Here is a 14,703-nt window from a genome sequence, read left to right on the forward strand (position 1 = left end):
GAAGGACTGTCTTCATGGATAGGAATAGGTGTTACAGCAGAGGGCACCAGTGTCTTGCTGTAGGTTCTCGCAAGATGTAGGATATGAAGATCATCTTAAGGAGGTATAACTGAAGGCAAGGGATTGAAAGGTCAGAGATTGTGGGAGTGACTGTGCAGCAGAATCTAAGCCACATGAAACCGCCAGTCTGGTCAGGTGTACCCTTGCAGCTGTAGTGAAATCACTTTCTGAGAAATGTCTGCTGCACATGTATTTCCTACGCAGCATTCTAGCAAAATCAATAGTGCAGAATATCTCAAATATTCCTGGCCATGTAAGAGTATAACATTTTGTCTCAGAACCTAGAAATAATTCATCAGTAAACACCACAAACCTGCACCATGCAAGTGCTACATTGTGGGGTTATGATGAATAAACTTAATGCAGACATGGGTTAAACTATTTCTTCCTTGGACTATGAGTTAACAATAGTTTATTCACAACACACGAGTTCTAGGGCTAGAATTATATAACAGGAAAGTGGCCTTTATGAGTTCTAAAACAGGTCTTCAGTTTTGCGTACATTTAATTGTGCTCCCCTGTAATTGGCTATTTACAGTTAGGAAACTGAATCAGTGTAATCACTGCCACAGGAATTAAATTACAATCTTAATAGAAGTGACAATAATTAAGCAACAAATAATGAAGCCACTACATCAATAAATTAAAAGTGACCCTGGGGTCTACTCAGCCTCTAACAGAAATGAGTACCAGGAATTAATTAAATAATTTTCCTTGGGAGTGAAGTGTGGCCGGCGCGTAAGCCTGACAACCTTACCACCATCTTTCAGCCGACTGTCAAGGTAATGTGGGACCCTTAATGTCTCACAACCCTATGGGCCTTCATGGCCTGTTACAGGGATAGCTTTACTTTGTACTTTTTTTTTAATACTGTGCTTGATCCTTGGAAAGGTTGAAGAATTCTGATGTCTCTTCTTACACTATTCTGGCTTTCAGCAGACATGGCACAATATTAAAGGGTTTTCTTATCAATGTATAAAATAAGTTATTTCAGTACTGTCTTGTTGAATGAAAATGTCTTAAGGATAAATAATATGTAGGATCTAAGGAATATATTATTTATGCTAATTTTCTTCAGGACTTCTTATTCAAAATTGTTATTCCATTTTATAAACAGTTACAGAAATGGACCAGCTCCTCTCAGGAGAGCCCTTCATCAGAAGGGAATATAAGAGATCAGAACAAAGGCTAACACAGCAGAAGAAACCCAGCTAAGAACCAGAAGACAAGAGACTAGTCATGTTGCACTATCTAGAAGATGTTACTTCAGAGTGATTGTAAATGTAAATGACTTACCCAATAAATAGCTTCGCCTAATCCAGAACCCATTAATTTCTCTTCGCACTACCTAGGATACATGACAATATCTATATACTTTGCTTATACAGCAAGCTACTGATCTGTTAATGGATAACCTGAAGGTAAGAAGTACATGCACATATACTTGAAGGGTTGACTGTATTTTAGAATAAAATAAGACACATTCTGAAACGGGCAGTTGAAATATATTCGTATTTCCAACATACATTCTGTGATACAAGGCCAATTACTACAAGTGAATATATTTTTAAAAGCCTACACAGAAATTTCCACTTCAATATGTATAAACGAATTACTACATGGAGAGAGGAATGTATGAAAATTTTCTTCAGTTCTATGAAATAATTACTAATTTTAATTTTGAAACCTGACCCAAATACTCAGGCAGTCAAATGACTTTCTCTGGCATTCACATCAAACTACAGCTCCTCTTGTACAAAATCAAGATAAATAAGAGTTAAGAAGGAAAGCAACACGGTCATGCTGAAACAAATTCTCATTTCACCCACAGTTTCACAATTTACTCTTTGCTGTGATATGGAGTAATTCATTAATATATCATAAAGGATAATACAGGTCTTCAATTGAAAATCAATTTTGTATAAAATGGAAAAGTTTCTGAACACTTTAGAAGGACCGTGTTCTGCACTGATTTTAAAAAGCGTTTTACATTGCATCCTCTTCAAGTATAGCAACAGACTCATCAGTCTTATTGAGCTGCATTGCCTTGTTCACAAATGAGATACCTATAACACCAAAGGCCCAAATATTATGAGATTGCATATGGTTGGATGGTTGGTTGGTTTCAAATGGCTGCATTTGGAGCCAAAGGAAACATGGAGAAGCTTGAAAGAAAGGAGGGGTTCAACGTGGTCTACACAAAGTCACTTGTTCTTACACCAATCTTTACTTTGGTCGAAGATTTGTGGATAATGTCATGGACAAATATGTAAGATTCGTTTCCTCAGCTTAGGCAGTTAAAGAAGACTTAATGAAGTATGACAGGAAGTATGCTCCTGCAACGGTTCGCCATGACCCTACCTATAGTTAGTGCCTCATAGCTTTAGCTGCGCGGAAAGGTAAACGCTGTTGTGGAGCACATGAAGCTGTATGCTTGCTGTGGTGATGTTCAGATCTATTCCCCAAGTGGAAAACATTGCCTACAGAGACCAACTAACAAGCAACACATTGTACTATACACCTGACCACACTCCAAGATGCTACATTCCAAACTGGTAGTACCCATGCTGACATAAGCTGATAACGCTGCCCCCCCTCGGTCCGTGAGAGATGGTATGACCCCTCTACCATGGCTAGAGTTCCGCGGAACTAACAGTACCTAGTAGTAATGCAAAGCACAGCAGATGACTTTACAGCGAAAGAGAAACTTGTTCCTCTGACGATTGGTGGAGCAACAGAAAACCGAAACTTTTCAAAAGATAAATCCTGTGGATTACCCTGGAGGGAGAAGGGCTTTAAGATGAAAGGAGAAGCTCTTGCATATCCAAAAGTTCGTGGATCAATCTACAGACAATGGGAAGTCATTGGTAATGGGCGACAAGGCTTTGGGTTCCCAGACGTGCGTATTTCTGTTCCCAGATAACAACCCCAGGAAAGAATAAGATCAGAGCAGTTTCGGGAATACCACTTGATGTGATAGTTGAAGAATTTCGGTTCTTTCATCCATATACTAAACGGTTGGAAACTCAAGATGCACTGATAGCCTACCACACTGAGATGGCAACAGGAGGAATGGCGTACATAAAAAAGACGTGTCGAATACATCGGAATCACTAGTATTTAATGGTCGACTATCAAGAATTCGACAAGAGCATTCCACCTTGGCTCATTCACGATGATTTTAAGATAATTTTCAACTCATTTGATTTGACTAAGTTCTTTGGATCCGATGGCAAAACCTGGACAGTGAAACCAGTATGGAATAAACAACGCATCTGAGCGCTGGTGAAATATTTCATCAACACATCCGTGAGAGATTCAGAAAGAAAGGAGGTGTGCCATCAGGATCAATGTTTATTAACATCACTCACTCAAATGCAAACACAATTGTAATGAGACATGTTTTATATCATACAACTGGACATTTCCCTGTAGCCGAAATGTACCTGGGAGTTGACTCTTTTATTATTGGTGAAGGAATCATGAATTTAGAAAATATAGGAGAAGTACTTTGGAGAAATTTGGAATGGTTGTTCAACCTGAGAAGAGCTATTTGATCACAAATTCAACGAATGTTCAGTTCCTTGGATATTTCAACCGAGATAGATTTCCATACAAAGGACACTCCTATTTGCTTGCATCCTTCATTTGTGCTGAACGTGAGGTAAAGGCAAACGTCATAAGAGTTTCCAGAGCAATTGGACAGATGTGGTCAACATTATATTCTGGAATGGCTTACAAATGGCATATAATGGTCGATCATACCTGTATATGATGTGACCACGACATTGGCATGAGCCTGCACATCTCTCATTCATAGGCATGAGACTGCACATATCTCATTACATTTTGTGTCAACATTTTTACTTTTTCGTAACATTACCTCAACTAATTAAAAACCAATTACATCAATTCATTACAATTTACTTATCTGAATAATTCATCAGCCTATCTTACAACAGTGCAAGTAGGTCCTGGAAGCAATGCCACAGTGAAAAACCAGTATGATCATGAAACTGATTTGAGGTAGTATGAAAATGGATTTTCTTATCAATTTTCCACACTTTTGTGGTACTACTGGTTACATAGTTACATAGAAAATTGAACATTATATGTAAGATTTTAGGTTTTCACAGTGGTGACTATGAAGAAAGCGGTTTTTTGGGATGTGGCACCGTGTACAGTGCCACATCCCAGAAAACTGCTTTCTTCATGAACATTATATGTTTGAACATTTAACCAATATAAATTACTTTGTCTGATGAAATGTTAAAATGCAGGATGGAGACTTGCATCACTGCTTCTCCCACTCCCAAGTTACCACATATATTAGAAAGAAGGAAATATGTCTTGTGCTGGCTTGAAAATCAGCTATTTATGTTTAATCGGGGTTCTTGCCTACATTCTGCTATGGATATACATCCTTCACAAACACAAGCTGTGTCTTAATCTTTATGAGTGTAAATTCTGTACATTTCTTTGGGATATTAGTCTTCAAACTTTTTCAAATTTCCTTAACATAATTTGCACCCTACAAGCTAAGTTCTAAGAACATACTGTTTACATCTTTCAATAAACTCTGAAATTATATTTCATACATTTCCCTTTCTTGCCTCTAAACAAGTCGCAGACAAGGAAAAAACATAAACAGTTAATATTTCAGCTGATTAACTGGGTATTCCCAACTATATAATATGTATGTAAATATATTCTCTATTATGGCATATTAAAAACACATAAAATAAGTGTTCATTCAAACAAAACTTCCTGAATTTACAGAAAAAAAAAAAAGCAATCCCAATATCTAAGAATGTTCATTACTGTGGTAGTTTTGGTTCAATGTAAGATTAAAAAGACTCCACTTAGCATTATGCATGATACTGCAAAATAAAAGCACTGTAAAGTCAATGCAAAGACATAAAACTACAATTCACACTAAGCCATGAAGGAGTTCAGTACTGAAATTAAGTTCATATATCCTAAAATAAGAATGACCACGAGGACGGTGACTCCTGTACGATAACCATGATGATCTACATCACAGTTATTTTCATAATTTTGTAACAGACATGGTCTGATAAGACAATAATTCCAAGGTTTCCCTGATCATGCAACTGCAAAAATTTACAGAAAAGTCCGCAGTAATTTCAAGTCCTTCAGGCATTAAGTTACTCTGGCTTATGGATCATTATTCTCAGGCACAAAGTGATTTATAAAAACTGACAATAAAACTTTTCTCTTAGTGGCTTCTCTTATCCACTGAATGTCTAACACAGACTTACACAAACTATATATTATAGACATTTAACACTGTCCTATACAAACTATATATTATATATGCTTAACTGTTTATAGACTTAAAAAAGAAAACAAAACGAGTGTTTACCATACAAAAGATAAAATGTTGAAAATATATTAGTAGTGATTCTCATACCAACTTGACTTACAAGAAGCTCCAATTATCACACCAGAGCTTGGAGCTCCAGATGAAGAAGACAAACATCCTAGCAAAACTATATTAATGTTAGTAATTGACATCAAATGCTGAGCAAAGCTTATAATTTATATACAATACTAATGTGGAAAAAGATCTGCATTAATCTTAATGCAAAATAAACACGAGAAAAATATTTTAAAAGCTCCTACGTTCATGGAGTATTAAAAATATTAATGTCTGTGAGATGTGAAAAAGCAGCAGCTAACGTTCCTACTTCTAAAGTAAACAGTTCACAAGCTACCTTACTTTAAATGAAGCAAATGGGAGTAATGGAAATTCTTCCAGGAATAAAACTAACATAAACTCACTGTGTGTGTGTGTTAAAAGCATTATACATAGCATTTGGACCATCTTATTTGGGCATCCACAACTGTAACCTTAAAATGTAAGACGGGAGCATTACAGCATAAAATTTGTCTTGAAACATACTGGGTCACTCTACAACCACAACATCTGAATGCAGAAAAACTTCTGGACTGGAGGCAATCCTAACACCTTCAAATTACTGTGCTTAAGACAGTCCACGTTCTACCACAATTCAGCTATTTTTAAGGCAGAGCTTATTATATCTTTTAAAAGTTGGTTCCTACATCCAAGAAAAACACATATCTCATTACAATGATCAGCCAGTTACTACTGCTTAGCAAAACGATTTCAGTTTGCTTTGGGAACCAAGTGAACACCATATATAATCTCCAGAAGACAAAATGTCTATTATTTAACACCAAAGTGAGCAATACACATAGTTACTACTGTCCTATGAGGGGTTAACTCATTTGCATCACTACTCTGGGTATAAAAAAATGTTAAAGACTTGGTGGTGATTTACAGTACTCTCATTACAACCATTATTAAATGAAGCTGTTTCCTGTAAAGCCAATAATTAAGATGTGACAAAATCTACCTATACATCAATAACAAATATTCTTAATATAAGCAACATATACTACTCTGGTACATTCCACTTCACTAACTCAGTATATTCAACATGACTATAAATTCATGGTCAATTATACTATTCAAAATTCAGAGGTGGTTTTCCACCTACCTACGAACCGTAACTCAGAGAACTTACTTCATTCATAAATATCAACTATGAGGCATGATGCAGATTACTTTACATATGTATAATTACTACGAACTACAAAACAGGAGACACCAACATCACCTATCACCTGCATATTACAATGGTAATTAGAGGTTCTTAAAGTTGGATTACTGTGTTATGCTGGTATGAACTGAGTGTAGGAAATTAAACTGACAAGTAGAATCACATATTTAATTTCAATTCAATCGATTATCACATTTTACTCCAGCAAACTGAAATCTAACACGACAAAGTAAATCTGATAAATCAAACACTTGTAATTCACTACTGGTCAATATTTTCCACACTATAAGATCAGGAAATTTGCTGAATTTCTATCCAAGTACATTATCTTTTCATTTCACCTTTAAAACTCTATTTTCATTTAATACACCATTTCGTTTTTCCTTCTTGAATTTCTCAAAAACCTTAATCCTACAATACTCTACATGTGACATAATAATTTTGTCCATAATGCTGTTTGCCTTTCTGTGTGGCAGAACTGTTCCTTCCATGGCACTGACAGAATAACAAAAATATAATTAAAGGGGTGCAAAGGGGTGGAAAGGAAACAGTGGTACTCGAACATGTCCCAGCCAAATTGGCATTTCATCTCAGCAAATCAAAAGTAACCATATAATGTAAAATACAAGAAGTCACATACTACTTTCTGCTAACACTCTTCCATACATGATGAAATCAATATGTACACTGCACATCACTTATAAACATTATCTGAAGAGAACCACTGAGGTCATTTTGAAAAAGGCATGATTAAATTATATTTTGGTGAAACTGAATTAAATACACATTACATTCCTGTACTACACGAGAAAATGGGATGATTCCAAAGTTCCACTGTACTAGTTACGAACCATCTAATGTGTTCTATTTGTAAAGACCTTGAGTCTGAACTGTTGCAGCCTGTGTGGCCTTACTTACTGACTTACATGTTTGTAGAGTGCCTCTGAATCCAAGCATGTAGAGAAGCTCTAACATAAAGAATATTTTTTAAAGGTAAATTTGTTGTAATGAGACTGATTCCAAACAATCATTTTCTTGGACATGATCACAAGTCCCAAATTTGAAGTGTGATTTAGGAGCTATACAGTTATAATTAAGAACAGCATGGGTGAGGTTAAGTAAACAGTCCCCTTAATCTTGAAGTTCTTGGGAAGTTCTGTTTCAATATGTTCACTTTTTGTCTGTCCAGTAAAATTTACTTTCTTGAACTCATGCCCCTTGCCAACAACCTCTTTAATTATAACACAGTTCTGACAAATTTAGAATAAATACCTCTGTTAGAAGAGAAGTATTTCTCTACTATATGACTCTTACGTTTACATTCTCCAACAGTAGGTTCATTGTGTTTGGTTTCAATATCTACTTACACAGCCTGATGTGATTTAGAAAATGAAGAGGCTATGATTAACAGTGCCTGCATAAGAAAGTGTACTGAGTATAAACACCAAATCAAGGTACAGGAATTACACTTTCTTACCAAGTGTACTGGAATTCAATTCTGTGTAGCTGATAGAAGTTCACCAACATTTCAGATGAACAGACTGCCTTCATTTTCAGGGTCAAAGAGTATGCTATGAAAGTAGACAGCAAGAAGCAGGCACTTCTGCTTGGTTTGCTTCTCAGATGAAGGCAGAATGTTCCTCCAAAATATTGGTGAACTTCTCAATGAGTACATAGCATTACAACCCAGAATACAGTATTCTCCAGAGTCACTGCTGTGAGAACCTAATGTCCTATACTTTCTTTCACCAAGACATGTACACAATTATGAACATTTTGGACATGGATAATGTCCAGAAAGTCAATAACTCTATTAATATACCAATGTCACAAACTTTTAGATCTTATTTACTAAAGTATTTCTTCTTGAAAAAATTAAATTGGCTTTAATAGCGACAAATTTCAAAAAGCATCTGACACTATCTCTTCTGCCTCTGTGTACAAATGAGCAATACTAAGTATAAGCAACCATTAATTTTGGCAATAACCTGAAAAATAAATTGTACTTTCAGTTACAAACAAAAAAAAAACAAAAAACAATCACATTCAGCAAAACATGTAAAATACAACACAGAAACTAGTACAGAGACTTCAAAACAAAACTATAAATTTATAACATTAACATCTAAGCAGTATTACAATTTTATTTTGATTAAACTTCAACTTTGCCTTGCTTTCTTGCTTGCTCTATATTATGCCTGCTGATGAATAACAAAATCTCTTTCCATACCCCAACAAAAGCAATAAATTCATGAAGTCATATTTACATGAGTGGGAAATACATGTGCACATAAATTATGACCCAGAGACCATTTGGAAGGTCAAGCATCACGTTCTGTATGTCCTGTTAAAATAATGTATGTGCTGGACTGTGAAAAGCTTCAAACTTCAATGCCTACTTTTCACAAAGTCGACAAATTATTCTCTATGAAGTCTCCTCAGGCCAGCAGCCATCAGTATGTAGTGAGTTTCCAACATCTCTGTGACCATTTCTGCCTCCATTATTAGTCTGTGAGGCAAACAGTCTTAAAAATGTTGGGCAGTCACCACACTGACATGCTCATCACCTAAGAAGACTTCATGATATTCAGTCACCATGGAAACTTCAATCTTACAAAATTTTAATCTGTTCTTGCTAATTACTTTTCAGTGCAGAAAAGCAAGTCCCACTGAGTGAAATCCACATCTTCATACTTGTTGGGTGTCTTACAAACAGCATTTTAATACAGGAAAAAAGAATAAACATAGCAATGGAAGCAGCCATGTGTAGTATCTTCTGCCAAGATTACCTGTCAGCATGCCTTCACAAAGAACTCAAAACCTAAGGTTCATGCTCTGCAAAAATTCTGTAAATATTTCCACACATGTGATGTGACATTCTGAAATCATCACTTGTACATGCACCTTACATAAAAGATATTCATTTTAGGCATAATTATTTGGAAAATCAACATGTATCAGTTACTCATGCATATGCAACTTGACTACTTTACAAGTTAATGATTATCCTGAGCTGTATTTATTTGGAAGTTTTGACTCAGTAAAAGAACAATTTTTTGGTCACAATGCAGTTTCTTAGACGAACATCAAAATTAAAATTATAATACAACAAAGTCTGGAAATATGCAACTCTAACAATGTAGTACTTCAGTCACAGAATTAATAAAGTTTGGTATGTGATTCTTCTCTGACTCATATAACTTGTAATTATTTATATCACATGCTCTTTCTCATCTACACAACATGTGGTACTCCTAAGACATAACATTTATTCTCAAATTATGGGGAGAAAGGGAATTATAATGTAACTTATTTATTTTAATGTGATGGCATGAATAATACAATGAGCGATTCATTTTTGAGACTTCGTCTCAGCGTGAAGCAGGTTTCAACAGGAGTCGGTATCTCTCTCCTGACTGATCTGAAAATTAAAACAATCAACAGTTTTAATTACACTGATACACTAACATTCTTGTGGAACACCCATTCTCTGCCAAAGAAATTGCTGTTTTCCTCACCAATATCACAATATATAGCAGCTAAAGCATAAAAGAAGGAATAACAGTCAACTACTCTTATTCACTATATATTCAGGTCTGGGTATCATTTGCTTTGAAGCCAGATAATAAATAAACACTTCCTTATTTTTAGCACTGGGTTGATCAGCAGTCCTTGTGTAATGAAATGTTCTTGTATTTGAAACAATCCCTCCCACTTTCCAAAACTGTATATACTGTCCCACATGCAAATGACCCTGACTGTTACTCTGGAAATGCTACAGATTGTTATACAGCACACCACTGTTGATTACTGAATGCCAAAAACAATTCAATTCATAAAAAATTGACTGTTGCTTGGTTAACAACTGTTGGTCACTGACCACATAACAGTAATGATATCTTTCTGTACAGTAAAGCCTTGAGGAAGTTAACATCTTGTGCTTTGGCCCTTCATACCCGTACCATTATTTTCAAGTGTCTACAATTTATCCAGGGAGATTCTCTGCTATCATTTCAAATTTGGCTGAAATAGGTCCAATGGTGTGGAAAAATATATATACTGTCACACACTCTTGTGGGGTATATGTACTGGAGTCATTGACCACTTTAACATAAGACTTGTAACTACACTTAATTATAGTGCCACAGTGCTGATTCCCACACTTTACAAATCACTACAGCACATGCTAAGTCTTGTTAGCCTGCTGCAGTCTCCACTAGTAATTCTCTGGAAATGGCTCATAAGAGTGGGGAACCTTCAACTGTACCAACTAAGTCTTCTCTTCACAGACTTACAACTGACTGCCAACCGACTCTGTGACAACTCTGACAAACTTCCAAACCAACCAGTCTTGGTTACAACATCCTGGCACGGACCACTCAGAAATACAGTTCACTGTTGTACTCCAATCGTTTCCATGGGAACGTGTGCATTTGTGAAGGCATTACCTAATAATGGTTGTGTATGTTTGCTTATTAAGGATCTGTTCCCTAGCGGATGTTTCACTGTTTGTTTCAAAATCATTACCCAGCAATGGGCCTATACAATACTATATATATGTATACTGATACAGCATCTTTACCTGTTATCATTATAATACCTATATTAAAGGACTGTAATAGCAAGAAATGTGCTTATTTGCAATTTATACATATTGAACTAGTAACAACAGTCCCAGAAGATATCACCACCCTCTAACATACGACAAGCATCATGGAAACCCATGTTGTATCAAAAAGACATAAATACTAATTTAAATAATTTTAGCCCTAAGGTTAATTATAATACTGTAACATGTAAATCCATTGATAGGCAATGCCCGCAACATACACTTGGCCAACAATACAGCAGCAATGTTTTCTTTGTGTCTGTGCAGCTTGCACATGTGCAATGACATCACATCACAACAGTGCGTAATGAACACATGACACGTTTTCTGTGACAAGCGCCTGTGCAGCATATATGAAAGAAACCAGTTTGAAGGAACAACAGGGAATCAAGAGAATGGGAATACAACAGTACACAGAGTTGAGAGTTGGGTCGAAGAAGACTTCATAGTGATTTGAAGTGATAGCTCCTGTGTTAAATCCGTTGCCAGGAAACGGACAGTGAAGATATTGTAAAAGCCTAGCCATTGATCAGGTCTGTTGCCAGTAGAAAACTAGTAGAAACTGAGAATCCTAGTGTGTACAACGGTGAACTGGGAAGTGTGTACATCAGCTATAGTGCTATACTGACTGCGACCAAAATGCCAATAAATCCAATCTAGAACACATTCATCATGTGTACCCTCCATAGATGTGACAATATCAAAATACTGTGGCATGTAAACAAATTGCTAGACAGCACCCACAACACACATGTGGCCAACAGTACAGGAACAGTGTTTTCTATGTCTACAGACAGACTGTTGCTATGCAATGTGTGTGGTGTGACGTCACACAATAGTACATGGCCGTCATGTGATGTTTCCTTGCGCATGAGGTGACGCCACACAGCAGTAGTGGGTAGCGATCATGTGACGTGTTTACAATGATGAGCTGTCTGTCCCTTGGCTATATAAGTGGGTGACATAGTCCTGAGTTAGGAGTTTGCCATAAGCTACAAGAGAGAAAAAGTAGCGGTGGAATCACAAGAACAGAGCGAACTGGAACCAGGATTACAGAAGAATATGGGAGGTTGGCCTGTGAGAATTTAAAGTGTGAATGGAAGAATTTATGTGTAATATTGGGAGTGATTTGAAGTGCTAGTTTCTGTGTTGAGATCCACTGGTAGGAGACGACTAGCGTAAACAGAGGATCCTAGTGCGTGCGCAATGGTGAACTGGAAAGTGTGTAAATCAGTGATATGGCTGTATTGCATGTATTTAAGTGTGATTAAGAGTGTGTGTGTGTAACTCAAGTGCTAATAAATCCAATAATCTGAACTAGAACCCATCATTTTTGTCACACATACCATCCTACATGTGAATATGCCAACATATTATGACAAGATACAGAATCAACTGATTTTAAAAATAATACTAATATGAACCAAATTAAGACAGTTCAATAACAAGCGACATATTTAAGTAACTGTCTGATGGTGACCCAAACATGGGTCAAAACATGCAGCAGATGCTAAAATAAAACCAATAGTTGTACAATGATATTAGTTAGTTAGTTATTAGAGAGGGTGGGTTACCCCATGCACTGAGACCTGTATTGGTCCATTGTGCTTCCCTCTATGAGTTCTACCAGTCTCTATATCCTACCAGTACTGGTGCTTACCATCAGTCCTGCCCAGCCAGCGAGACCGCTCTCTACTGGCTGAGAAGTATCTATAATGCTTCCCCCATCTACCAGAGGTATTAGTGACTGCTGTTAGGCGGCAAACGTCCGCAATTTTGCTCAGTGACCTCCTTTGGAGGTATGAGGTTCTTTTACGTGCCGTAAAGCTACGACACGGGACCCATGGCTTAAAGTCCATCCCGGAGGACTTGTTCCCTGAATTTTTCCGCCCTTAAAAATTCGACGACCTCCACTGGGTATTTGAACCCACGTACCACGAGTCATGAGGTTAGATTGGTTTTGCTTAAAAAAACGTTGTGTTGACAACCAAAAAACCACACTGTGACACACAACATGCAGACAATAAAGATAACAATTGTGGTTCTGTGATGGTGTGTAACTCTTGCATTCTGAGTCTGCTACACTTATAATACAAAGCACTGTTTGGCTATCGGTTCATCAACTTGTAAGCATTCCTGCGGTTTATCACCAAATACTTAGCAACACTCAGTTCTGTGAATATAAGTGACAGACAACTGGAAAGAAGCAAAGAAATAGCCATCACAAAAACCTAATTTGTGGTTGATATAATGCAGAACTGTTCTATTTCACTTCCACACAGTAATTTAGCAATGATTATTTGCACGCTGCGAATGAAACAAGATAATAAATGTGTTCCTGTCTAATGAAGTACATTCAAGCAGCATATACTACTTAAATAGCTTCATTTTCAATCACATGCAAGTAGCTGCATCTTGAAACTGCTAATACTTTCACCTTCCAGTGCAAAGGATATCATGAACATTTACCTATACAATCATATTCCGAGAACAAAACATGAATTTGACATTTAATGGTCCATGTGTTGCCTTTATTGCGCTGGTGGCAAATGCCTATAATTGTGGTTTTCATGACCTTTCTGACCTCTGCCTGTCCAAGAGGTTAAATGAATCCATCTCTGAGCTGAAAGAACTCCAGAATCAGATTCTGCCGCTCCTATGGAAGCTTGATATTTTCCACATTTCTAGCATCTAACTGGGGATAAACTTATAACACAACGTCTGACAATTTGGCTATTGGGCGCCCGAATTCTTTACAACTGACCATTCTTAAGTCTAAAATGGATAAAAGAGAGGATATTCTCTCACCTTGCAATATTTCAATGGTGAACATGGCTTCATCCTTGATGTTGCGCACAACATCATCAGTAATAAGGACATGTATTCCTCCAGGTCCTTGCATATATATGTCATGTATCTGATCAGCTGTAATGCCCATCAGCTGAGCCAATTTGCTAGCCATCTCAGCACAAGACAAGCTGTCCAAGTAAAGGGCATGGTACACTGAGCTCTGCTCCACACACAGGTAGAGTGTCAGGCGAGGGACAATGGCCCTGATGAACAAAAATACAGAAGAACTGTACTAAAAACCAGCCATACAGCAACTGCACATTCTTATTTTAAATTAAGCCTGAAGCAGAAATAAAAGAAGAACAGACACAGAGATCACTGTGGTGATGTTAAAATGGTACATTTTATTTCATGTAACTTTACCGGAACAAGCTGTGAATGGGTGATGAAGTAGGTCACTGTGAAACAGGTCTCTCATGTCTGTATATTAATAGCCATGCAGTGGAGCATCAGTCCATATACAAAAATTCATTATTCATACTAGTATTACTACTCCTACTCAATGCTACAGTCTATACAGTATCATAAAACAATCAAATATCCAACCATAAAACAATAGCAGCAGAAACATCCCAG

The 14,703-nt window shown here is 36.8% G+C and overlaps 1 protein-coding gene across 4 annotated transcripts in view; it reads right to left on the reverse strand.

Annotated features, from left to right (window-relative positions):
* Positions 1-1,553: 1,553 nt before the first annotated feature.
* LOC111870203 (transcription factor CP2) overlaps positions 1,554-14,703 on the reverse strand; it is a 193,325-nt gene continuing 180,175 nt past the window's right edge. For all 4 annotated transcript variants that reach the window (XM_033753718.1, XM_023862294.2, XM_023862296.2 and 1 more), the window contains 2 exons: positions 14,086-14,330; positions 1,554-10,089 (listed from right to left, as the gene is read on the reverse strand). In XM_033753718.1, coding sequence (XP_033609609.1) covers positions 10,040-10,089; positions 14,086-14,330 — 295 coding nt within the window. In that variant the 3' untranslated portion in view covers positions 1,554-10,039. The remainder of the gene's footprint in view (positions 10,090-14,085; positions 14,331-14,703) is intronic.

This window comes from Cryptotermes secundus, unplaced genomic scaffold (assembly GCF_002891405.2).
Source record: "Cryptotermes secundus unplaced genomic scaffold, Csec_1.0 scaffold1182, whole genome shotgun sequence".
NCBI classification, from domain to species: domain Eukaryota; kingdom Metazoa; phylum Arthropoda; class Insecta; order Blattodea; family Kalotermitidae; genus Cryptotermes; species Cryptotermes secundus.